Genomic DNA, 27688 nt, shown 5'->3' with positions numbered 1-27688 from the left:
ATACCTGTTATCACTGCTCTAACTTGAAAGTGTTCAAATCAAAGGAGGGGATGCATTATTATTACTTTTCCTCATGACAACAAATGTTAAAATATTGTCCTGCATAACATCTTTATATCTAAACATATTATTATCTTTCCAGATTCTAATTTTTGAGCTAGCATGTTGATAGTGGGGTACTTTATAATCCTCAGTGTCAATCCCATTGTCTTAATTAGATTAGAAAAAGATCTTCTTCCCCTCATAATGCAGTGTGTAATGTTTCTTAATCAAGACTTAATCAATGGATGCCATTTTGAATCAAGAATGGCAAACAGAACCTTTCAAAACTGCACAGATTTTAGCCACTGATTTTTTAAAAAGCACTGGTTTTCTAGGGTGTGTGTGTGTGTGGAGGGGTTCTTAGAATTCCCAAGCAACGCCAGGTACAAGGCTGCTAGTAATAACATAGTTTTAAGTTAGGAGCTATCAAACCCTCTCTCAGCTTTACATAATACAACACAAATGCCTTTTGAAAACAAATGGTATTTGAAGGGCTGTCCTGTCCAAATCCATTTTGAAGAGGAAGAACCATCAGCAGAGAGAGCAGCAATTGGCTCCCAGTATGTTTCCAAGCACAATTCAAAGTGTTTGCTGACCTTTAAAGCCCTAAACGGCCTCAGTCCAGTATATCTGAAGGAGTGTCTCCACCCCCATCATTCTGCCTGGACACTGAGGTCCAGCACCGAGGGCCTTCTGGCGGTTCCCTCACTGTGAGAAACCAAGTTACAGGGAACCAGGCAGAGGGCCTTCTCGGTAGTGGCACCTGCCCTGTGGAACGCCCTCCCACCAGATGTCGAAGAGAAGAGCAACTACCAGACTTTTAGAAGACATCTGAAGGCAGCCCTGTTTAGGGAAGCTTTTAATGTTTAACAGACCACTGTATTTTAATATTTTGTTGGAAGCCGCCCAGAGTGGCTGGGGAAACCCAGCCAGATGGGCGGGGTATAAATAAATAAATTATTATTATTATCATCTGCACAGAAGGAAAGGCAATTCCTAGGGTGGCCATGTGTCCTACTTTATAGAGGACAGTCCTTGCATCTGAAAGGTTATCAGAGGGCAGCCCTCTTTGAAGGGTCTTGAACTTTACCATCAACAATTCGCAGCACTTGGACAGCAGACCACAGGCACACAGATCACCTGGTCATAGTCTTCCCCACTATGGCTGAGATGCATTGTGGTTCTGTTTAATTTATGGTAATTATTTCTAAAGTTGCAAGTGTACACATAAATATGTCCTCTTTTTTGGTGATGAACAAGTGGCCCACTCTACTCCTCTTGTTTATAGAGGATGATTCTACATTTTGTCATTTGTACTCCAGATATTTTGATCAAACTTGAAATTGTTAGCCACCTTGAATTCACAAAGAAAAGCAGAATAGAAAAAAATCTGTTAAATATATGTTGCCTTAAGAATATTGTGTGTATACTACTCTTTGTGTATTAGAGGTTTGATAGTCGTGAAATATCGTTAACCAAAATACTGTTTTTGAAATCGTGTTAATTGGTGATAAAGCAGGAAGGTCTTTAGTGTCTCATTGCTTTGCAAAATTGCATGCAGCTGGTTCTGTACTTGTTTTCTACCACTTGATGGCTCTCTAACATTTGCTTTTTTAAAATGGAACTTATTCCCTCTAAGGTTTTCCCTGGCCACGCTACAAAGTTGTGGCTCTAGGCTTAGCTAGCCCAGGAGTTGCTGGAAGAGAGAGGGGAAAGGGAATCAAGGTCCAGCCAGAATTGAGGCCATTGCGGGGACCAAATAACCAGCACTTCTGGGTGGAACAAAGAAACAGCCAGCTTTGTGGAAGCCTGTGAGACTCAGAACTTGGTCTTGGCTGGCTGTGTGCAAATCTTTGCTTCCCTGCATAGCAGGCAGGATCAGAAAAGGCTCGGATAACATTCCACTTTAGGGGAGGATAAGACTTTTGGGACTTTTTTAGTTTTAAAAAAAGTAGATTGCTGTCAAGAGAGGACACACTGGAGGCTTGGGGTTCTATCCAACAGTCGACCCATGGGAATTAGTGGACCTAAGTCATGCCTATTAATTTCAATTGATCTACTGTGAGTAGGACGAACGTTGGGAATCACTCTCCCTTTCCCTCTCTGTCTCTCTCTCTCTCTCTTTCTCAGAATTTGCCTCCCCTTAGCTGAAACTACCCCATAGTTAACCAGTGCTTGGATTATATTATTTTTTAAGCAAAATATATGTACTGCTTAATAATAATAATAATATCTCTAAGAGGTTTTTATGAATTAGCATGAAAATATTAATTAAACAGACTTTAAAAACAGTATACATTATAAAATATCAAAATACAGATAAAACCAACAGATATACATAATAAAATTATATGCCCTGATAGGCTTGCCTCTAGAAAAATATTTTTAGTAGGTGTTTAAAAAGCGAAGTGGGACACGGGTGGCGCTGTGGGTAAAAGTGAAGCGGGACGCGGGTGGCGCTGTGGGTAAAACCTCAGTGCCTAGGACTTGCCGATCGTATGGTCGGCGGTTCAAATCCCCACGGCGGGGTGAGCTCCCGTCTTTCGGTCCCAGCTCCTGCCCACCTAGCAGTTCGAAAGCACCCCTAAGTGCAAGTAGATAAATAGGTACCGCTGTATAGCGGGAAGGTAAACGGCGTTTCCGTGTGCTGCGCTGGTGCTGGCTCGCCAGAGCAGCTTCGTCACACTGGCCACGTGACCCGGAAGTGTCTCCGGACAACGCTGGCTCCCAGCCTCTTAAGTGAGATGAGCGCACAACCCTAGAGTCGGACACGACTGGCCCGTATGGGCAGGGGTACCTTTACCTTTACCTTTAAAAAGTGAAGTATTCCAAGGAATAGTTGCTGCCAGCCAGAATAGACAATGTGGACCTAGAGTAGGAGTGGGGACCCTCTATCCCATCAGCCAATTTTGGTCTGGCAGGGGTCCCAGTTTGGCTTGGGATGCTCCCCCCCCCCCCAACTATACCAACCTGTCCTGCCCCTATGTGACATGTGATTTGTGACATGTGTGGAGCTTGTAGAGATGTAACAGACTTGAAGTCCCTGCCCATCAGTAACACTTCAAAGCACCATCCCTTTGCAAGTCATGCAAGGTGCTTTGAAGGCCCAGTCATATCAGGTGATTGACAAGCGGGTGGCCCCACCCACCTGTGAAATTTTCCTACAAGAGGTAGGGGAAGATGGTTCCTTGATGGATAAGGAATCTGACCTGTAAGCATCTTCCTACTCTGGCTGAACTTAGATATTTCCAAGCGTGATGCACGAAAGGGCTACCAAAAACTGATATTTGGAATTCCATCCAGGAGACATGGTGGGTAGTCAGGGGCCTGTCATATACTAGAAATCTAGTTTCTTCTATTTCTTCCTTTGCAGGCCAGACCCCCCCAGGAAGTCTGGGGTTCTGGCAGTCTCTGGTAGAATGCCATGCATAACATGCATATAGGCAGTGCTTTTTTCCAGGGGGTACTCAAGGTTATGCAGTACCGGCACCTCTTTTGTTGTTGTTAAAAAGTGTGGCACTTACTGCAACAACTTCATGGTGAGTACTGGGCGGGGGGGGGGGGGAGCACTGGATATAGGTAATGAGTAATATAGGGCTATCTTCTTCATTCCAGCCCTGTAGAAATGAGCACTTTATATACATTAGAAAGTGTGATGGCTTCTTTTAGAGTTGTATTTGGAAAAAAATAATAGCTACGGCACATTTTCCAGTTTTGTTTGAAACGGCAGGACATTACTCAGTTAAAATTAGCTCTTGTTTGCATTTATTTATGTTATTAAAGATTCAGGGGATTGAATGTTCCTAGATCTGTTAGTCATCCTATTTACGTATTCTACAACTGTGTATATATGTGATCTAAAGCTTCCTAAGTCTGCCAACAGCAATAATCGTTCAGGATAATTGAGAGAAGCTGATGCATAAAATGCTTCTCATTTGGACATTATCAGTTTGCTGGAAAAACTGAAGAACAAAGTGCGTGAGGTTGATCTAGCATCTTTCTGTGCTTAACAGCTTGGAATCTGGTGCAGAAAATAGGCTTCCTGAGAAACTTTTATTTTAAAATAACCCCTGCATGCTTCTGGTCCTCAGGGTTACAGAGTGGGGAGAGCTTAGCAACAATTGTTGACTTTTGTTGTTGTTCCTCTGTTGGAGAAGCTATGGACAGGTAGTATGTTTATAGATTTCCAAAACACTGAAGTTCTGTATATAGCTGATACTTCTTTATTTGTAAGTAGGCAACCCATAAGAAAAATATAATGGCAGCTTACAATGAAATAGTTAAAACACCATAGGTTTATAAAATCATTAAGTACAGAACATATGACTGACCAATGATGAAACAAATTCACTAAATATGCTTGATGAAACAAACACTTTCAGCAGGCAGCGATATCTTCTAGCCAGGAATAGTAAGGAGCCAGGGAAGTGCTGGTGAGCCCCTGCTGCTGAAAATTTGTTCCACCTCAGAAAAACACAAAAGTAGGGGTGGTGGCCTTGTTCTCCCTTTCCCTGCCACCTCCAAATTTGAGGCAGACTTTTGATGTGCTGGAAGTTCTGCCTAATACAAATCCTAGGTTCAGTCCCCAGAAAAATGCTATTTGATAGCAGCTTTGGGAAAGACTTCGGTCTGTCAGCATAGATAGCTGTGGGCTAAATAGGTGACTAGTCTGGCTTGTTGGAAGGCTGCTTTCGAAGTCTTAAATAGTAGCTCTACAACTTGTTTTCATTGGGAACCACTATTTGGGAGTTGGGGAGAAAGGGCAGAATAAGCTCTTGTGCTGCAGTTGTTTTCCTGCAGAATGTTCTCTCTTCAGTCTTCTTTGAAAAGATTTCAGAAAGCAGTGCTTTTTTCCTAGGACCCTGAGGGGCCACTGCCTGTCAGAGTCAGCAGCGCTGAGCTACCCAACCCAGTGCAGTGCAAAGCAGCTTCCAGTGTGCTGCTAGCGTAATTCAAAAGGTGCTAATGCTTCCTTCTCAAATCAGCTATTGATCGATTCATCTTCAGCCCTCTCCTGTTTGTTGTGGCTGTTTCTTCAGCAGAGCAGATAGCAAGACTTTTTCTCCTTAATCTTTATGAAAAGCTCCTTCCTTGCAGGTGGGAGAAGCCCATAAGGTTAGCCACCTGTTCCGTGTTGTTTAACAGGTGTATCAAGCAGCAGGCCTTCCTCCGGGAAAGAAGACAAACTAAATGCAGCCAAAACACACAAAGAGGCAGCAACAGGGAAAGGCTGCAGCAAAGCATCTGCTAACTGGAAACTCGGCTGAAGCCAGAGATTTGCATGGTGTCAACAGTGTGTTTGTGTGTGTGTGTGTGTGTGTGTATTAGGATGTCATTAGAACAATTATTAGGGGAAGGGCCATAGCTCCATGGAAGAGCATGTTATTTGCATGTAGGAAATCTCACATTCATTCCCTGGCAGTCCTAGTCTTAAAGGGTCTCAGAGAGCAAATTTGGAAAAGATGCTGGGGATGCATTGCCAGTTAAATTAGGCAGTGAAGAGCCAGGTCAACCTATGGTCTAATAAGACAGTGTTGTATGTTTGTTTTCGTACACAGCAATTGAATACCTGTATATAAAACACTCTTCTTTTCGAAATCGTTTTTGGGATAGGCAGTTAATAAAACTCAGGTTGTCGAGTGCCTATCATTTTGGAAGTAGAACTGGGGCACCAAAAAATAAGGTAGTGATTTCTGTACACTTGGGTGACTTACTATGCAGACATTTATAAGTCTGGAAATTAAAGTGGAAAGCAAAGGGAAAACCAGTCCAACAAGAACCGTGGCCTCCAAAAGCCCAGCGGGGTGTCAGCTGGGGAAGAAAAACAGGCATGGTGTGAATTGGCCTGCTTGAATTGCTTCCATATCCAGATATTATTTATTTTCTGACCACAAATAAAATAAAAACGTTACAGAATATTAAAATATATGAGCTCAGATAAAAAGCGATGATGAGTTAAGTGAAATCATTACATTTAGGAATCGAGTTTGTCATGTGATTTTAAAAGTTAGAGCCCTCCAATGAAATTATTGACCGAGACTGTGAAGATTGACTAGTGAAAGACTGCACAATGTGGTATATCAGAGTTCTGTAGTTCTGTGCTTCAGTCTACATTGAAAAAGAACATGAAAAACTGACTCCACCTCTTTGTTATTCAAAGGTCAATATCTGCTGCTTACAGAAGCTTTATTATATCCATCTAAAAAGTTTTGAGGGTAAGGCATTAAAGCATGCCAAAGAAAAGGGAAAAAAAGCTTCCTTAAACCAGATAACTGGTTTAAGCAAGGGTTAGAATTAAGACAGAGTGAATGGGGAAGGGAAGGACAAAGTCCTTGTAGATCAACATCTATTAGTCTGCATTTAACAATATGTTCAGCTTCCTCACAGTTCCTAGATAAAGGATGAGAAGGAAATAGTCCTGCTGAAACAATGTTTTTTCAGCAATTTCTTTATTCAGTTTGTCATCATTTGTAGTACAGCTTAATCTAGAATAAGCAAAAAGAGTGAAAAATAAACTTGAACTAGTATCAAATTGGTTTAACTTCCACGACTTCACTCTAGAAGCCTGGAAAGTGTAACTGGGATTGGGCACAAGTGCATTCTTCAAACATGCTTCACACACCCCCAATACCCCAAATGGAGGGGAAAGCCTTGAAACAGCCCAGTAAGCATGTCCATGGCATGATGACTGGTGGTGGGTGCCAGCTTCAATGGCTGGCAGTCCTCCCAGGCACCCGGCTTGAGTGGGGTGGGGGGAGTAGGTAGGAAGAAAACTGATGGGGGGAAGTATTCCACACTGTCCCAGTTTTGCTGCAGGGCCTGTATTTGTCTGTGTATTAGCCAATTCCCAACCTTCTTTTTTCTTTGTCATTCTCTGTGAAGCTCAAGATTCCATCATACTAAGAAATATGTGAGAGCCCTGTGAGGCAGAGTTAAAGGGATGGATTCTGAAACTAGGCACACCATGCCTCTTCTTGCCACAGGGCTCTGCCGCCTGTGTTGTCCCCTGTTTCTCCCAGTTGCAAACCTGGTCTGGTGTTTTCAAGGAAGGGAAATGGTGGCTGATCTGGTGTGATGGCCCCTGCCTTCTGCAATTCTAAGGACTTTGAAGGATGTGGTGATACATCAGAATGAGGGCACCTGGGCAATATGTAAAGCATACTCTTTATTCATCCTTATCGGGAGGGGTCATTCTTCAGCGGTGCAGTACCTGCTTTGCATATTGATAATTTGATGATGATGATGATAATAATAATAATAATAATAATAATAAATTTTATTATTTATACCCTGCCCATCTGGCTGGGTTTCCCCAACCACTCTGCATGGCTTACAGCACAAATTAAAAAATTTGTAGCACATCAGACATCAAAAACTTCCCGATACAGGGCTGATTGAAGATTCCTGAGACTTTTCTGGAGGAAAGGGTATCGAAGGCTATTGGTCATTATGGCCAGTAATGGAGGCAGTAATGCTTTTGAATTCAAGTTGCTGGAAAGCACAGGAGAGGAGAAGACCCTTGGGCTTGAACCCTGCTTGTAGGCTTCTCACAGGCATCTTGCTGACCGCTATGAGAACAAGATGCTGGACTAGATTGGCCTGATCCAGCAGGCTCTTATTATGCTCTTAACCTCTGGGATGAGGTGAGATAATCCAGCAGATTCATTTCCCGAGGTAGGATAATGGTGTGAGATCTTCCACATTTGGTTGTAGAGGAGGCTGGTCGTCCAAATGTGGTGAGAGAGGTGGCATTGTAAGATATACAATTGACAATTACAAAAGGTTTATAGCCATAAAGCAAGTTTTAAAAGCAGCTCCTTTACTGGTTAAAACGTATAAAAGAGCATCCAACTTAGGCTGGAAATGTTTCGACAAGGAGGGCTCGTTAATTCATTTGTGGTGGCAGTGCGAACTCACCAAAAAATTATGGGGAATGATTTATGAAGAACTAAAGAAAATGATTAAATGTTCCTTTCCCAAGGAGCCAGAAGCATTCCTGTTACCTATAATAGGATAGGAAATTCCAGATAGAGTAAAAAACCTCTTCCTTTACGCAACAGCAGCAACAAGGGTACTTATATGCTAAAATGTGGAAGGAGAGGAAAAGTCCCGACAAAAGACCTGTGGTTGCTTAAACTAATTGAATATGTAGAATTAGCCATCATGACGGCCAAAACAAGAAATACAAATAGAAAAACAGTGATAAGCGAGTGGGAACAAGTAGAAGAGTATATAAAAAGAAGTGGTAAAAATATAAACTTACGTATGAACAGCAGCAAGCAACAAAGAGTGAAAGAAAGAGGAGGGAAAGAGTGGAAAGTTAAGGATTTGCAGCAAACCAAAGTGTTTGGGTTAGGATGTCAAGGAAAGATAAGTTGGGAAGTCCATGCAAGGTGGGATAGGAAAAAATGTAAGTAACAGGAATAAATATAACTGATTATAACTGAAAAATGCATAAACAAATAAAAAATGAAAGTGGCTCCTTTATAAAAAAAACAATTTCATACATTTGGAAACAATGCAAACATGTTAAAAATGATTCCACATATAAAAATATGTTTTTAAAGTTCCAATACAAATGCAGATATCCTCCACATATTGTGATGGGGTTATAAGAGAATTTGCCACTTTAATCACATGATCAGTTACATAAAGTGGCATCATGATGGAATAGTAAATATGCTTCACCCCCCTGCTCTTGAACTGTTTGGAGGCTGTGCAAATAATCCAGAATCTACTGGCAGATCAAAGTCTCTCTCTTGTCTGCATCATCACACAATTACTCTCCCATTTAGGTACTTTCCAGTTCAACTTCCAAGATGGATCTCTCGTATGTGTTTTAGACTGTTGTGTGAGACCACTACAAAAATATTTTAAAAATAAAGGCAGAGCAATGAGTTGACGCCAGATAATGTGGTTGTTTGGGCTCTGGATCAATCAAACAGAAGCTTAGGGAAATGATATGCTGTCAGAGGCATGCACAATGAGACTGAAGTAACCAAAATTAATTGCAATAAGAGGCATAATAGCTGCTCAGTTAGAAACAGAAATACTATCAATTAAGTTAAAATTGCTTCCTTAAAGTTAAATACATGTTTTTCTTGCTACTAATTTCAAAACACCTTTTCCTTATTTATAAACTCAAGAAGCCCTACACTGCCTGCCCCTACCTTCTCTCCCGACGCTCTTCTGAAAGAGAGCAATACCCAATATATACATTTTAAAACATTAATGAAGCTAAACTTAAGTTGTACTCCAGAAGAGAGCAATCTGTATAATCACCCAAAAAGTTACAAGAGGGGATACTATTTGCCGTTTTTTAGCAGCGACAAAAATGTGCTCCAGGACTTTTAGAATTTACTGTGGATATTGTCCTTAAGGGAAGATGTTTTTAAAACTAGCAAGAGTGTTTGATGATGATGAAATCTCAACTTGTATGCCCCTTTTTCAAAATCAAAGCCCCAAGTGGCTTACAATCCATAGATTCTAAACAAAAAAAATATCAAATAAAACAACATAATTAAAATCAAACATAAATTTGAGATTTAAAGAATCTAAAATTAAGAGAGTAGCATTAAGAAAAGCAAACTTAACAGCCAGCGTAACATGATCAAATCCCAGAAGTGGCCCTTTCCCCCTACTCTCTCCAATATATCAGATCCTGATCAGCCTCCAAGTCTTCTGCTGATGTAACAGAGTACTACTGTAGATTTACACTGCAGAGACCTAAGTGCATTCCTTGATTGGCCTAGCCAAGGATTGTTGTGAGGACAAAGGTGGCAGGGGGAGGCGCCATAGTCACCTTCACAGCTGGTGATGTAGCACTTAGGCTTCCCAATTTCAAAGTAGGCCCTTCCTCAGAATACAGCTTTCTACCTCCTAGTCCACTGGGACCTCCTCTGTGTCACATTGCTCTAGCGGTCCCAAGTTCTCATTCCCCAACCCACTAGGACCTTCCTATAGGTTAGACTCTCCCAATTCGAGCTTCTACCATTCCTCATCATCCAACCACCCTCTGCACAACAGCATCACATTGACCAGCCCCTCTGCAACTGATGCCTGCTAATACCTTGCTCTTGGGGAAAACACCTTGCCTACCTTTGCATTCTCTGCTGTGCTTCATCACAGCTTTGCTTCCTGACCCAGCTATTGAAGCCTACCTTTGGACTACCTCACTGTGCTTCAGCTCAGATTCTCTTTAGGACCCTTCATTTCATTTCTTTTCATTTATTAAATTTCTATACTGCCCTTCATTCAAGGATCACATACAAAAATATAAATATAAACAAATATAAATATAAAAACTCACAAATACAGGATTGCCCTTGCTGCTCTCTTATTCCTCCAAGGTTTTGGCAGCCTCCTGTCCTGAGCTTTTAGTTTCCCCTCACCTGTGGCTCTGGGACCAGACCAAGGCAGGGCACAAGTAGATATCTTTTTCATTGCCTCCTACCTGTTTCGTTTGCTGGGATTGAATTTGGGATTGCAATAATTCAACAACCAGGCTACCCAATGGGGCTGAGAATATTAGAGCCAATTGTAGGCTTCTCCTGAACTGAACTACCAACTGCAGGCAATGGAAAATAAAGTGAAACTGAACTAAAGTAATTAGGGAACATTCCCAAATGCCAACAATAAATGTTTATCTGGATATAACATGAACCTTCTACATGCAAAATAGGTGCTCTGCTATGGAATTGCAGCCCTTCCATCTCTGGAATTTGCCTTTTGTAGCCCAAGTTCAGGGCATGCTGTGGGTTGCAATCCTGACACATGCCTCCTCGATACTTCTGAAATCTTACATTGCAGTCTTCCAGCAACTGCTTTGAATATTGTATATCTATATAAAATATGTGTATATCCTATCTTTCTGGTCCCAACAGCAGAACCACCCAAGGCAGCTTACAAAATAGAAATCTAAAACCTGAAAGAAAAATAAATTAAAAGAGGGAGAATGGCAGATCAAAAGCACTCCAGGAGGGGGGGGGGGTGTCAGAAATAGTAAAGAGTAAAAACAACAACAACAGTACAACAACCTGGTCAAATGCCTGCTGAACTCAGAACACCTTTACACAGTGGCAGAATACCATCAGAAAGGAGACCAGGCACATCTCCTGGGGCAGGGAATTCAGGCCTCCACAATCAAGAAAGCCCTTTCACGTGTTCTCACCAAATGTATCTCAGGTGGGGTTGGGCATGCAAGAGGACCTTCCCTGCTGACCTTAATGGACAGGATGAATCACAAGGAGATGGTTCTTTGGCTATGCTGGACCCAAGCCCCTTGCACACTCCCTGCTGCCTCTTTCTCAGCAAAGGAGCCAGGGATTGATATCATTGGGCACCTGCCGAGGCCCATTCCTCAGGAGGGACCTGACTTCCAGTCCCCAGAACCTCTTGACCATCATGTTGCTGCCCCTGGGAGAGCAAACAATGAGAAGAACAGTACAAATTTATGAGTGATGGTGTGGACTAGGTCCAAAGGGAGACACAAATGAGTCACTGTAGCAGTGGTGAGGGCACAATTTGGAGTAGGAGCCCACTGAGATCATTTTGTTCAGCCCTCCCACCCCTGAACTGAGTAGACAGCTTCTATTTGGAGTAGATAGCTTCTCTCTTTTCCACTTCCAACCCACAAAGCTACTGAAATCTTTCCTTCTGGATGAAGGGCCACTGTAAGACTGAGTTATTCACTCAGGGAATTGGTGACCAGGGATTCAGACAGACCGATAACTGTGCATCAAGAGACAGGTGTTTTTCTTTGAGAAGGACGCAGCTGACATTCGCACATGCGTTTAGTCCAAATGTATTCCCCTGCGTTCATAACTGGCCATCTGGATTGGCTTCACAGAACTGAAATATGCTCTGGAGAAGTAGTCCCTTTGCTTTTGGAGACTATTCTGGAGCAAATGTGTTGCGTACTTTGGCGTTAGTGATCTGTTAACACCTCTCTTGAGTTGCTCCAGGCTCTCTGGTGGTTAGATTCTCTGTCCCACCCCCGGCTTAATCTCTAGCAGAGTGAAGTGAGTTTTCCACTTCAGCTCACAACTTAATTCATGTCAAATTGAGAAGCATTGCTTCAATTGCAAACCAGCTATTTACAATACATGCCTTTTATTTTGTGTCTTTTCATCTCCATGAGCAATGGGAAATGGCCTTACACTGGAATGGAAGTGTCTTTGTATCTGTAACTCAGTTGCCTGCCATATTCAGTAATGATGGGGTAATAAACAATGGTATTTAATGGGGAGAAGCTATGAACATTGGTATCTGCCTTATACAGAGTCAGAAGACACCATGGATTGAATCCGGGACCTTCTGCATGCAGATGCTCTGCCACTGAGCTCCGACATGTAGACAGGGGTTCCTCTTGAGTCAACTTTGTCACTAGAGGCTCAACTCAGCCAGACCGTGTGACCTGAGGAACCAGTGGAAGCCTGACTGGCTCTGTAAAGCTGATGTTGTCTCAGGCTTGCGTCCTCAGTCTGAGCAACTTCTGCCTTCTAGCCACATAGACACAGAAACACATCCCATCCCCAATCCAGAACCTGCCCACCTTTGATCCCATCTCCAACCTCTGGTCCTTTTGTTCCTGATCTGCTTTCTCCAGAAACAGACCCCCCTCCCCGCCATCTGCAACATGTGTTGGAGCACTGCTAAGGGCTGACAGTGGTATAGATGTGGCCTTTGATCTACGTTTAATTGGTGTCGGAAAGGACCAGATGGAAACAAAGGAAGGGTTGGTTCTAATTGGAAACCCGCAGCATGAGATAGCCAGCTAGTGAAAGGTTGTGGCTGCTCCCCCCTCCATTTGGTGATGGTAAGTGACTTCCTCCCACCCCCTTCCTCCCACCCCCAGCCCAAGAGCCCCTCTGTTGCTCCGGCTGTTCATGCGCTTGGCACTCTTTTGCCACACGCGACTAGCACGGAGGATGCTTTCAAGAATGTCAGCATTTGCAAACCTCTCTGTGTGTTACATCGCTAAGCAACTTTTAGAAACACTTGCCCCCACTCTTCTTGCCATCTGGGAGAAGAGGCTGGTCTAGGAAGCCATGCCAGGGGGAGATGGAGGAGGAGGAGACCACATTGTATTGGGGGGGTGGAGTAGAGAGGGTGATGCAAACAGTGAATAAATGTGAGAATTGGCAGGATATGGACAGTCTTTTTTAAAATTTAACAAAAATTATGCATGATGACCATGACGATGCATTCTGGAGCAGTCCCCAGGTGGTCGTTTTTTTTTGTTTTTTTTTGCAGATTTGAATCACTCTTGTCTCAAGTGTGGCATAAAGCCGGTTTCCTACGGTTGTTCATGCCAAAGTAATCTAAGCAGCCCCTTAGGTTCTTCACTCTTGTGTCAGGAGTTAGGCAGGCACAGATTCTCTGCTTCCAATGCTACCATGGCTGCTGGTTGGATACTAACAGCTTAAGCTTGAGGTTCCTTGCTTGTGACCTAGGCAGAGAGAAGCCACCGGGTTATTCCTGTAAGCTTCCAGATTGACTGGCATGTGTCTGCCTCTGCTCTGGTTGCTTGTCGCCTTCCCAGCTGTGGGTGCTGGATGCTGTAATGGGAGTGAGGGAAGACCCTAACCTTCATGTCTGATTTTTAAACGTTCTTCAGGGCAGGATCTTAAGTTAATTTTATTTGTACTGAAGTAGAACTGTACACATTGATCCTCCATTGCAATTTATCATAGGCAGCTGCTGTATGCGGAGTTGGTGCTCTGGTCCATCTAGTTCAGTTTTGTCTACACTGACTGGCAGTGGCTATACAGGGTTTCAGACAGGAATCTTTCCCAGTCTTACCTGAAGGTGCCAGGGATTGCACTGGAGTCCTTTTTTGCATGCCATTGTTCACTTACAGGGGCCAGTGTCTCCTTCATTCATACCAGTTGCTCTTGTTTACAAATGCATATGAATGGTATCATAAGAAAATTCTGGAGCCCGTAGTGAACATAAATAGCAATGAGAATGGGAACAGAAGTGGCTAAAGTGCCGTGTGTGATGTGGCTACCACTTGATATGGTGTGATGTTTTAACCCTTCATTTAAAAACAAAAAGATCCCAGGGCATCTGTCCAGCTAAAACAGTGAACTTTAAACTAAAAATCAAATAAAAATTCCTGCTGTTAAACAATCTGGACCATGAAACAAAACCACAGCAGAAATCCTAACAGAAAACCAAGCTGCGTCACTCTGGCTTAGAGATGTGCGTTTTTCACGCCATGCCCAAAACTCATTAAGGAGGAAAACAACTGCAGCCCTCAGAGGAGACAGTTCCACAATTGGGGTGCCACAACTGAAAAGGACCTTCCATGCTTTGCCAATGCATGTGTTTTGCTTATGCTCATCGGTAGGATAATGTGGATGGTTTCTTCTGCAGATCTTGAAGCACGGGCTAGCAGAAAATGGGAGAAGAATTACTGCAAGTATGCTCTTTGGGATCAAAGCACAGCCACTGGCTTTGTTGTTGTTGTGACAAGAAGGAGGGACATGAGCATTGGGCTTGTGTGCTTCCCAGGTCCTTTGTCTGTGACATGGGGAAGTTTAAAGCATTTGTTTACCACTTAGAACAAACAAGCTTCCTGCTTCTTCATAACGCTGAGAAACTAGGCACTGCCATCAGGATTCACAAGTGACGTTCTGTGCTCCAGAAGGCAGCCTGGGACCTAAAAGTTAATTTTACACATTTATTTTTCGCTCTCCTCCTTCCACCCCCACCCCCATGCCCAAGGAGTGCAAAGCAACATCCTGGGCTCACTACTTCTACATATGGACCAACTGATTCTTTAGGGACAAGAATATAGGAAGATACTCTGCTCCAGGTCCATCAACTTATCCACCCAGCCCCTTATGGTTTGTCTCTAACTGGCAGCAGCTCTCCAGGGTCTCAGGCAGAGGAGGGTCTTTCCCATCACCAGCTTTTGTTGTTTAGTCATTTAGTCATGTCCGACTCTTCGTGACCCCATGGACCAGAGCACGCCAGGCACTTCTGTCTTCCACTGCCTCCCGCAGTTTGGTCAAACTCATGCTGGTAGCTTCGAGAACACTGTCCAACCATCTCGTCCTCTGTCATCCCCTTCTCCTTGTCCCCTCCATCTTTCCCAACATCAGGGTCTTTTCCAGGGAGTCTTCTCTTCTCATGAGGTGGCCAAAGTATTGGAGCCTCAGCTTCACGATCTGTCCTTACAGTGAGCACTCAGGGCTGATTTCCTTCAGAATGGATAGGTTTGATCTTCTTGCAGTCCATGGGACTCTCAAGAGTCTCCTTCAGCACCATAATTCAAAAGCATCATTTCTTCGGCGATCAGCCTTCTTTATGGTCCAGCTCTCACTTCCATACATCACTACTGGGAGAACCAAAGCTTTAACTATTCAGACCTTTCTTGGCAAGATGATGTCTCTGCTTTTTAAGATGCTGTCTAGGTTTGTCATTGCTCATCACCAGCTACCAGACCCTTTTAACTGAGCATCTGACACCTTCTGCATGCAACAAACCTGCCTTTTCACGGAGCTTTGCTCCCTTGCATGTTGAATGGCCTTCTGTGTGTGCCAGAGCCATAAGCGCCTTCGTGTTTTGCTTTGTTTCAAATGGGTGCTTCTTTGTCATGTGACCTTTTATACTCCTCATGGGGCATGGAAAAGAAAAGAAACCTCAGCAATATGCTTAAAACACACTACTCTCCTTCAGATTTTGATTTTGTGTATATCCACAAATGGGGGCTGAGTGACTCCGAGTCATACTTTTGTGCCCATCTATTACAGCACTGTACTTTTCAGCCTCACTGTATCTCTTGCTGTCTACCCCCACCCCAGCCCCCAAATCTGCAGTGGTGTCCCAGGGCAAGGCTGTTACCAATCGGGACACTTCCTTAAGCCCAGAGGCAAATTAATAAGCATCCCCGGTTGCCGAAATAAGCTGGCATCTCCTCCTGAGCTTCCAATACCCGCAGAGAAGTCATGGCTCTTTTTAAAGCGCATACACCGCAGAACGCTTGCCTCTTAACAATGATATTCTCAGTAGAAGTATTTCCGTGGAACGCTTTAGAAGAGTGATGGAAAGAACAGAATAAACCCAGTTGCTGCAGCAACATGTTTTCCAATGCCTGTTTTTGGGCTGCCCGTGCAGTCATTCTCTCTTTCTTTCTTTCTCTCTCTCTCTTCCTCCCCCTCTATTTTGGATACTAGTTGCTAAGGGTGTAAAAAAGAGAGAGTGGCAGAATTTGAGTCTCTGGATCCATCTGGGATTTGAGGTTGGCTCAGATAAATTTAGAGCTATAGTAGCACTTTGTTCCGCGCAAGCCACCGCTTGTCAGCTGGCAGCACCGGGAACTCAACCGACTGCCACACAAAACACACACATAAATGTACGGATTTTCATTGCAGTCAAGGCAGTTGAGTGAAGGAGAGCTGGCTTCAAAGCTTTGGGAATGGAGAAGGGAAGGCTCGCTAGCCCTCAGTATCCTGTGGCACTTGCACCCACTAGACAAAAATCCACACCACCTCGTATCCCCTCACTTCCTTCTAGTGTTTTTGCAAAAATTATACATCCACATTTATGTCTTTTGTCAGTGCTTGTTCTGGGAGTCTTGCCTTGCCCTGATGGCTGTCACAGATTGGCAGATGCCTTGTTACCTCCCTTGTTACTACCTTTGTAAGCCAACCTCCCATTTCAGTTTGGCCCTGGTTGTTTTTTCTTTATTTTTGTATGCCAGCATTATGTCGCCTGACATTCTCACATTGGCACACCTGTCTCCCGCTTGCAAGGACTTTGCACAGTTTGCCATTGTTGACTCTCTTGCCACTGGCCCACCAATTGTAAGATCTTGGTCAGCAGCTATTTTTTTATATATATATGTTTTATTGAGGATTTTCTTGTTTTACAGAAGTAAGTGTAATGCCTCGTTGTTGTTTTTTTCCATTGACACTTTTACAAATCCATTTCATTTGTTGAGGCATTAGGGGGAGAAGAAAAGAAAAAAGAAAAGAAAAAAGAAAGGGGGGTGGAGAGAGGGAAGATGGAAGGGGGTGGGGTCGGGTGGCAGTGTTTCTATTATGTTTAATGTATGTAGAGTTTGGGGTCAGCGTTGTTTGTGTTGTTCACTTGTGTTCCTTTGGTGGTGAGAGAGGTTGGGGTTGGCCTAGGGTGTGATTGTTTGCTTGTGATTGGCTGTGGTGATCTTTGTTTTCGTGTGTGAGTGAGGTGGGTGGGTGTTTTGGATCAGGTTAGCCATATTCTTGGTCAGCAACTAATTGTTAACAGGGGCTGCATTTGTATGGTCTGGCACCAAAGAAGCCCTTCAAGGCTGCTTCCGAGTGTCTTAACCTTCCCGCTTTTACTGATAAAATAGTATCAATAAATAAAATGGATCAAAAAGCAGTGTGGTGGACAGTCTAATAGAGCATAATAGCATTCAGCTATTACACAATCTGGAATTCATTTTTAAAAAGTTTTTGCCAACTATCTATAAGCCGCACAATAAGATTTGTTTCTTGGGCATCTGTAGGCAGAAGTAGCCTACTCTAATAACACCATCACCATAAAAGCCATGCTTTTTTGTTGTGTTTTTTTCTGGTCTCCCCTTTTTTATTTATAGCATTTATATCTTGCCCTTTAGCTGAAAAGGCTCTCAGGATGACTTACAAACATCAGTACCCAGATGGCCCCTGTTCTCAGGCTCACAATCTAGAAAGACATGTTGCATGAGGAAAAAGGAAGGGGAGAGAGGAGGAACGAGCACAGGCTCAAGTGCTCAAAATTGCAGCCAAAGTCAGTGGTGTCTTGCTTCTCCCTCCCATTCTCCCTCATCTTCCTTCAGAGGCTGCCAGCCAAAGGAACCATGGCATTTACAGGATTTCAGCAGGAAGTTACAGAACATGCAGTGATTGGAATGAAAGCAATATGCCCACCCCAAAACTTTTGCAGGTGCAGGTGGTATTGAATGTGGGAATCACAAATAACCATCCCAGTCCCAGCATAAGTACAAATCATAAGGAATGCATTTAAAAAAAGGATATTGGGGGGAGGGGGAAGTTTATGCTATCAGAGGTGTCTATAACTCTCCCCAAACTATTCTATTTACAGGCCATTTTTGTTTATTTAAAAGCATTTATAAACTAATTATTAAAAAATTTCTAAGCAGTGCCCAGCACATGAAAACAAAACAGAAATTCAAACACATAAATCAGGGTTCAATCCTACGGGTCATGGAGAGGCTGGGTAAAAGGATACATGTGATGCTACTGGTGGTTGCTGCTTCACATGTGGCAGAAGGAAGGGCATTCCATAGTACAGGGGCAATAGCAAAAAATGCCCGTTTTCAGGTCACTGGTATAATGGCGTAATCCTGGGCTGCTGTTCTGACTCCCCTTTGCCCTCCCCCAGTCCTCACTGCCTTGCTTCTCCCGCTCCACACATTCACATCAGTTTTGGAATAGTGTTTCTAAAGACGCCCCCAAGGGCCACCCGCTCTGCTATTGCGCCTGGTTTAATCCCTTCTTTCTGTAGTCACCCATGTTGCAGTCTAAAATTGAAACCAATACATATCCCCCCTCTCTCTCTGTTTTCTTTTTCTCCTTCTATTTGAAGGGACAGTGGAGAAATGACACATTCAACGGACAGGGCTCTATAATCCATTGTTCAGGTGTCATCTATGATGGACTGTGGCTCAATGGCTACCCTGTTGGTATGTACTTTGATTATGCAACCAGGTTCATAATGAGACTTCTGCATAATGCCCTTCCTTTCAGCCTATTGATGCATACAGTTGGGCCGCAGTGCTGGCATCGTTTTTATCCCTGGGACGTGTCACTCATAAAGAGCAAAAACACTAGTGAGCCCTTTGCATGGAGGGATCTGGCAGAGGGGTGGAAATCCATTAATGGAACGGAATGAGAAGCCACAATATGAAAATGCTGCACGGGGTGTGTGTATTTTTTTTTTTAATTATGTTTCTGAAGAAATCTTCCTTGTTTCCCTGCTGCATAATTTGTGTGCTGAGCATGGGGAAAGCTTTTGTAACTTTGACAACAATTGTAGCTATATTGGTGTTGGGCCCAGTGGTGGCTTGTCCATTATGGCAAATGGGGCGTTGCCTCACCAACCTCAGCTTACCTTCAGTTGTCTCCCACCTGCCTGCCTTCTTCCTTACAACCAATCAAGAGGCGACACTGCCTCTGTCATTGGCTCTGGCTCCACCTACTGTTGGTCTCCCTGTCTTCTGCTCCACCAGCACGTGTGGAAAAAGTGCTGGCTTCCAAGTGGGTGTGAATAATGTGTGCCCATATTTAAATTCAAGAGAGAGGTGGGTGAAAGTATTGGTTCCAGTATTGTATAAATGTCAGGGATTCTGGAGCTTGGATTGGGAACTACAGGGTTTCAGATTGGAGCTGCCATGGCTTCTTAGGATCAGGTCTTCTTCAGGTGCAGAAGGCCAGTGTCAGCTCTTATAGTGTGAAATCTCCAGAATGGTCTGGCGTGATATGCATTGCCTGGTATTCTCCCTTTGCAGAGCAGCACATTCCCATCGCCTTGGAGGCCTTGAGCCAGAGAACACAACCTGGATTCTAGCACAGCTGATGGGGAGGCTAAGCGGGGGGTTCAGGTAACCATCTCTCCAGATGGCGCTGGTCTGTTGAATGAACTTCTACTCAGGTTTGAAGGGCTCACTGAACCTAGGTCTGAATCCTAAGTGATCCTGAAATAATCCCCACCACTCAGGGAGAGGTGGTAGCTCGCTGGTAGATCTCATGCTTTGTATGCAGAAGGTTCCCAGTTCAATCCTTGGCATTTCCAGGTATGGTGGCAGTAGACCTCTGTCTGAGACCTTCTAGAGCTGCCACCGATCAGAAGAGCCAATACTGACCTCGATGTACCAAGGGTCTAGGGGTTGTATCAAATTATGTTATACTCATTGACCCAGTGAAATGAATGAACCTACGTTAGTCACATCTGCTAACTTTGAGGGATCTACTCTGAGCTGGACTAGAATTGGATACAACACACTGATCTGATTTCATCTTCCTATGCATATGTGTGTTGCAGGGTAGTAGTTAACTAAATTTTACTCAGAGTAGACTCATTGAAATTAATAAATATGACTAAGTTAGGTCCATTAATTTCAGTAAGTCTACTTTGAATAAAAGGTAAGTTGAACACCACTCCCAGTTTGGTTTTTCAGCAAACTGACTAACCAAGATATGTTGAATGTTTGCAGGACAAGCAAAGAAGATTGTGATTATGGGACCAGAGGTTACTGAGATAGTGCAAGGGTCTTCCCATACATTTCAAGTCCAGCTGGAAAACGAGAAAGGAGAGGTTTGTGAAAGTAAGAACTTTTTTATTTAACTAAGTTCTACTCAGAGTAGACCTGTTGAAATTAATGGACCTAGCTCAGTCATTAACTTCAGTGGGTCTGCTCTGAGTACACCTAGCATGGGATACAACCCAATGTTGTGCTGTGGAAAAGACTTCTCACAATCTTGAACAGAAATCAAAAAACCAAGGACCCAGCATTCTTTTCTTTTAAAAAAGAATTATGGGGATATTTAATCATTTATGTACACCTTAATGCCAAAATAGGCTTCTAAGCAGTTTATAAAGTATAGTACGGGTACTGAAATACATACTAGTGCATAACAATTGTGTTAAATTTTGTTATCGGGCTTTTAAAGGGCCTTGGATCGAAAGGCAGTTTGCGTACTGTTTCTTTTGCATCAACTGTAGTCACGCACACACAAACATACCAGAAAGCAGGTTGAGACTGGGTGGATATTTAAAAATACAAATGTGTAAGCTGAAAAACTTTGGAAGCGTAGATTCTGTCAAAATTTGTCTTGGGGCATATCTACACTACAAATGTGGACAAATATCAACTGGTTTAATTGCCATGACTTTCAACCTTGGAACCCTGAAAATTGTTGTTTTGTGCTGGTCTTCATGAGCCCCAATCACTCCCGGAAACTACAGTTCCTGGGGTTACTTTGCTGGGATTTATGACCACAGCAGATGGTGGAGATGATCTAACCCTTCTGCTCAGTGGATGAATTCAGTATGGGTTGTAATGTCCATACACAGACACACTTGTTAAGTGTTAGGTGGTTCAGGGCCAAGATAACCCTTATGAGACTGTGTACACATTACAGGTAGGTAGCCGTGTTGGTCTGCTGTGGTCAAAACAAAATAAAAAAATTCCTTCCAGTAGCACCTTAGAGACCAACTAAGTTTGTTACTGTTATGAGCTTTCGTGTGCATGCACACTTCTTCAGATACACATTGTACATTTAAAGCTCATGACTTCTCAAAAAGAATCCTAGGAACTGTAGTTTGTTAAGTTTGCTGGAAACTGTAGCCCTGCGAGGGGTAAGCCACAGTTCCCAGGATTCTTTGGTGGAAGCAATGTACTTTAAACGTATGGTGTGTGTGCAGGCTAAGTCCCTTTTTATGAATACTGGTTCCCATTTCTCGCTTTTCTTAGAGGCTTATGGTGATGATGTCTACTGTCCGTCAGCAAAAATACACCTCCCTTTATTAAAAATTCCTCTTCCCCCTCCTTTCCCCCCCTTTTTTTGTTCCAGTTGCTTTTGTTCTTTGGCCTCTCCAGCCAAGCTTCATGTTATCATTTGCCTCTTAGTCCCAGAAAACCATGTTTAGTTCTGATTCACATAGTTCTCTTTCGTTTTTATTGGCATCTTAGCTCTTTGTATGTTCTCATTTATTGCTTCAGACTATTACAAAGGCAAAACTTTTCAATACGAACCTCTGACCAGAAAGAAAAGGGTGGGGGAGAAGGAGGGAGGCTTTCTGTTAACAACAGAAAAATCATTTGTGCTTTGTATCCTTCCGATTCGGATTACTCTGAAGAAGTAAAGGCCACCTGCAGAACATTGTAATTAAATGAATATGACTAAGTACATTTTCCAGAAACGATGACAATTCTGTTGACTGTGGGCTTGTGTGTGTGTGTTTTCAGAGCTGGAAGGATGCTAAGTTACAATGCATTGTCTGGAATGTATGCCCACCTTCGTGCCTGGCATCACAGTTTGAATTAAAACACCTACTTCTTTCTTCTTAATGGGCAATCTGAAGTAACAGGACAATTACTACAATAGCGCAGCCTTCGCCCGCCTGAGTCCCGGCAGTGCTGAATGGGGTTGATGAAAGTGCTAGTCCAAAGCCATCTGGAGGGCATGAGGCTGGCAAAGACTTCAGCAGCGGAACATCTACAAATAGAATTGGAGTATTGGAAGGGATCCAGAAGGTCATCTAACCCACCCACCCCCCGAAATGCAGGAATCTCAACACATGGTCCTCCATTCAGTTTGAAACTATACTGGACCATGCTACCATCCTCTGCCACGTGAACCTGCCCAAACTTTGGGGTCACATTCAGACTCTCTGTATTCCTCCTGCCATCTGAAGTTGGGTGAAAGGTGACTGGGTTTAAATACAAATGTTCATGCAGATTTAAAATAATGATTCCTAGGTAAATGCGGAAAGAGGACAGAACCACCAAATGAAACACATGCAAAATTGGCATGGACCATATCTAGCCTCTTTGTTGAAATCTGGATATCACCTCAGGTCTCACCCCTGTCTCACTCTGTTCTGTGTGCAGATCAACAGTTAACACTGCAGCTGCCTGCAGAGAAAATAACTAAATAATGGTTTTATTTGCCCTCTGCTCTTTTTTGCTTGATAGGTGAGAGTGGTCGACTGCTGGAGATCAGTGCTGGTATCCAAGCAGGCCAGCTTTCTGAAAGTTTAAAAACCAATTCATATGAGTTCCTTGAGCAAACTGGGAGGCAGCCAATCAAAAGCTCTTTGTAAGTAACATGGGGAAGAATTCATTCCGTTCATTCTTGTGACCCTAGACTCATGTTATGGAGAAGCAACATGCTGAACAGCTCAAAGTGCTTCCTCGACGTGCTTTGGCTTCTCTTGAGCACATTCCAGGTCCTAAGTAATCCTCAACAACTAGCTGGATCTGGTTAAAATTCATGGGATAAGGCATGTGGAACACTGATAGGAATGGATGAATTTGTCAGTTTCGTTTCTCACAGTTTCTCATTTTTCCAGTCTTAAGTTTGGTATGCCACATTTCTGCATCGGTTTGTGGTGTTTTTGTTTTGTTTTGTTTAAACTCATTAAAATTTGTCAGCAGTTCAGTCTGCATTTCTCATAATTCCCCCCCCCCCAAACATGAATTCTTTATGTTAATTTCATTAATGTATACACATTTATCTGCACCACCCTCTTATATACACATTCTAGGATGCAATTTTTTTTTGGTTGGAGAACTGCATTTCAGAATTAGGAGAAGTGTAAATTTTGAAAGATGACTATGTTTTAGTTCCCATGTTGTTTTGGGAAGTGTGAATTAGGAAGGATAGCGTAAAAATGAATGTCTCCCCCATCCTTAGTGAGCTGCTGAGGAAGCCTGAGGCCTGGGCTGTGAGCAGTTGTTTAGAGCCAGGCACCAGGAGTTGAAACTGAAAAGGGCAAATCAGCCAGGAATTAGGAGTGAGGAACAAGACTGGGAACACAGGGCATGTCAGGACTCCTTGACATCTGGTGCTCTTTTGGTGTTTTGATTTTCTTTGATGGGCCACTTGGCATCTCAGCCATGTCATGGCAGGCTGGGCAAAGTTGGACCCTCCATTGCCAGAGGCCTCTAAGCAGAGACTGGACTGCCATTGGGGATGCTCTAACTCTAGATTGCCTACATCAGGGGTTCCCAAACTATGGTCCCTGGACCACCAGTGGTCCAAAACGTTCAGGTGGTATTATTGTACTACAGTTTGAAATCCACATAAATTGTAATGCAGTGCAGGGACGCGGGTGGCACTGTGCTCTAAACCACCAAGCCTCTTGGGCTTGCCTTTCGTAAGGTCGGCCGTTCGAATCTGCATGACAGGATGAGCTCCCGTTGCTTTGTTCCAGCTCCTGCCAACCTAGCACTTCGAAAGCATACTGCCACGAGTAGATAAATAGGTACCACTACAGCGGGAAGCTAAATGGCTTTCTCTGTGCTCTGGCCTCCGTCACAGTGTTTTCATGCGCCAGAAGTGGTTTAGTCATGCTGGCCGTATGACCTGGAAAAGCTGTCTGTGGACAAATGCCAGCTCTCTGCCTGAAAGCATAGATGAGCACTGTACCCCATAGTTGAATTCAACTGGACTTAACTGTCCAGGGATCCTTTACTTTCACCTTTACCTGCAATGCAGTACAGTATGCATTGTAATACCATAAAAAACAGTATAAGGTATAAAGAAAGCAATAAAAATACAATTAAAGTTCATACATCATATAGCACAGTGCATTACAGCAGGGGTTGGCAAAGTTTTTGTGACTTGGGCCAGTTCATGGTCCCGCAGACGCTGCAGTGGGCCGGAGTGCGCACGCATGCGCGCATGCATGCACAAACGCTATTTCTGGCATGGAGGAGGCGTGTGCAGCTTCCCATTGGCTGCAGGAGCTTCCTGCAACCAATGGGAAGCTGACCAGCATCATGGAAGGCGGTCCCTGCTCTGCTCCTCGCTGGTTTAGCACGGCGCACAGGAGCCAACCGAGTGGGCAGCGGGGGTCCACGGGCCAGTTAAACGACCCCCATGAGCTGCTTGTGGTCCATGGGCCTTAGGTTGCCGACCCCTGCACTACAACAGGCAGAAAAATCATTGAGTGGCCCACCAACATGCTCATCAGTTTTCATGTGGTCCATGAGGGGAAAGGTTTAGGAACAAATGGCTTGCATCAAGCAGGGAAGTTGGACTAGAGGGCCTTCAAGATACCCTACAACTTTACGATTCTCTGATTCTAATGTGTACTTGCCCACCAGACAACACCTGAATATCCTTTATAAATTAGGATCACCTTAGATTGGTATGTTCTTTCCCCCTGTTGAGTGTGTATAACACTTTTCTGCCACTATACAGATTCTGTGAGTTGTAGCACTCTTTAATATTGGGGCACTCAAACAGAGTTGGGTTGCTAAGTTGTGAAAGCCTGGCACATAGTTTAGATTGAGAAAGGTATTTTCCACTCTTTCCCACCCTATAAGAATAACAGCAGGCCATCAGCTTGGAATGCACTTTAAAAACACTGGCTAAAAAGGCTGTACTCCAGCCGATTTAAGTAGAATCCACCATCAAAATGAAAGGAAGAATTTGTGCAACTGCTGGGGGGGATTTAACAAGGCTGTTGCAGGTCACCAAGACCTAAGAAGCAAGAAGCAGGTCATCCCAACAACCTTGATGTACAGAGCTAGGGCCAAATGCCATCTTTTCCAAATCTGATGGACAAACTGCAGAGAGAGAGAAAGAGGGAGTGTTGGGTCTGTAACTTTCGTTTATTTTAACCCAAAAGAGCCACAGATGAGTCATAAAGCCCTTCTGCTTGGCATGCAGAAGGTCTTGAGTTCAGTTCCTGGCATCTCCCATATGAAAAGGATCTCAAAATGACAGTGTGCTGAGAAAGACTTTTGCCTGAGTCTTTGTGGAGAGCCACTGCTTGTCAGAATGGTTGGCCAGCATGGGCCAGCGATCTGATTCTGTACGAACTTCACATGTTCAGCCCTCCTAGTGTACCCCACATCAATTCTGAATCGCTTACTTTTAAGGTTTATGAAGCTTATCAGTGCAAAATAATGCCAATCCTGTTTCCTTTGGCAGCGGATTTGAGTATATTCCGTATCCTTTGATGACTGTCACGTCTGGAAGCCAGAAGCCGCAAGCTGCCCTGCCTGCTGTTGGTGAAAATCAACTTGCCCTGCTTGAACTGCTAATACCCCCAAGTGCCTTAGAACCAGAATCTGGATCAAAACCCCTGGGTGGTGCAGGAGATGCCCTTAGCAACCACTATGGTAAGTAGAGATCATAGATTTAGCTTGAGTGCTTGGCTTTTGCAGTTAGGAGAGAAACAAAAGGTATCTTCTACCCCCTCAGTGAAACAACTTGAGACGGCTTTTGTCATGCTAATGGGCAGCTTTAAAAGCATTTTGCAGGCTGTAGGAGATTTGTCATTGACATTCCTCATAATAATTTGAATAGATTTATTTTTAAAAATACGTTCCCCCCCCCCCCTGCATTAGACAGAATAGCCTTTGCTTGTTATGCAGCTTCTTTGGGTGGGTTTTTCCTTCTCTGATCAGTCAAAACATGCTGTTAAAAATGAATTAGGCAGGAAGTGTTCAGCGGTAACACCATATCGGCATTCTCATGTTGCTTTTGCTTGGGAAGTATGCCAGTGTTGCAGGGAGAAGGAGGAGGAGGCATGTAGTGAAAGCGCCAGTTTGCCTTTTGGAGTGGAGGCATGTATTGCTTTGTCTCTGAGGCCAAGGTGGAGATTCTGCTTAAAGCCCCTTTTTGTGCACATAAGGAAGCAAGAAGATCATTAACGAATAGAGCAGTTTTCCTTTGGGTTATAGCTAAGTCCTACTCAGAATAGGCCCATTAAAATGAATGGTCCTAAGTGGACCCATCACTTTCGCTGGGTCTGCTGTTGAGTAGGACTAGGAGACAGCCCTTTGATTCTCCTGCTCCTCTGTATGTCATCCATACATCTTTGCAAGCTTTAAGGGGAAAAACAGCTATTTTGTCACCTGTTCCATGAAAGAAAAGAGGGGGATAGAACGAACATTTAAAGCAGTCTTTCTCAAATATTTTGAATTCATTCAGCCCCCCACCTTCCCACTTTAAAACTTATTCCACTTTCTAGGCCTTGCTGCCCAGGTAAACCTCAGTTCCGCGAGTGAGCATCTGGGAAAGAGCACGTGTTCTGCAAGGATAAAAGTCACCTGTTTAATCCCTGCCCTCTCCAGATTAGCAGGTGATGGGGAAAGGCCTCTGCACTGAGTGGACTAACAGTCTGACTCAGATGAGTCAGTGTTAGAGCACCTGCTTTGCCTGCAGAAGGCCCCAGGTCTACCTAGCATATCCAGTTTTGAAAACCTCAGGTAGCAGATGATGCGAAAGATCCCTGCCTGAGATTCCAGATGCAGCCAATACTAGATTAAGAGTTTGACTTGGTATAAGGAAGTTTCCTACAGTCCTACCTGTTCTGGTGTTCAGCTGAGTGTCTACAGCCTGCTATGGCTGCATACAAAGATCTGTGGATTAGGGGCACTAATCCCAACACTTGTATCAGAAGAGAAATAAAAACAGGAGACATCAGCTTCACACACAGCGTCAAGTACAAAACAGAAGCTCTTTCTGAACACCAGTATCAGTATAGTCATGCTGAGATGATGTGGCAATACAGGATCCAGTATGGATCAGTGCAGATCTTTCAGGCACTCATCATTATCCATTTTAATTTTTAATTTATTTCTTTATTTTCTGCTTTGTGTAAGGAGCTCAGGATAGGATGCTTGGCTTTTCCATTCCTCCCTCCCATGCACTGTACCATGTGCAAATCAAATTTATTTAAGAAAATGTGTAAGACCCCTCCTCCACACCCTCCCTCTGTGCTTGTGTCACTAAGGGTAGCATACAAATAAAATAAATAAATTACAGAATACATTAGAAACTCACGAGTTTCACTCCTGAAATTTGGTGGGGAGTTCTGTAGCAACCTCAGAGATAGCCTTCTCCTGTGTCCCAACCAGCCATTCCTCTACCATGGTTTGGATGGCTGCCAGTCACAATGGCTACCT

General features: G+C 43.6%; 1 protein-coding gene across 8 annotated transcripts in view; it reads left to right on the top strand.

Annotated features, from left to right (window-relative positions):
- MORN1 (MORN repeat containing 1) overlaps positions 1-27688 on the top strand; it is a 121510-nt gene that overhangs the window by 12476 nt on the left and 81346 nt on the right. For all 8 annotated transcript variants that reach the window (XM_083453996.1, XM_083453993.1, XM_083453997.1 and 5 more), the window contains exons 7-10: positions 18628-18724; positions 20255-20365; positions 22739-22862; positions 25707-25897. In XM_083453996.1, coding sequence (XP_083310122.1) covers positions 18628-18724; positions 20255-20365; positions 22739-22862; positions 25707-25897 — 523 coding nt within the window. The remainder of the gene's footprint in view (positions 1-18627; positions 18725-20254; positions 20366-22738; positions 22863-25706; positions 25898-27688) is intronic.

The sequence above is a fragment of the Podarcis tiliguerta genome, assembly GCF_965153285.1.
Source record: "Podarcis tiliguerta genome assembly, chromosome: 8".
Taxonomy (NCBI): domain Eukaryota; kingdom Metazoa; phylum Chordata; class Lepidosauria; order Squamata; family Lacertidae; genus Podarcis; species Podarcis tiliguerta.
Note: the sequence above shows the minus strand (reverse complement) of the source record. Positions and strands in the feature narration are given on the sequence as shown.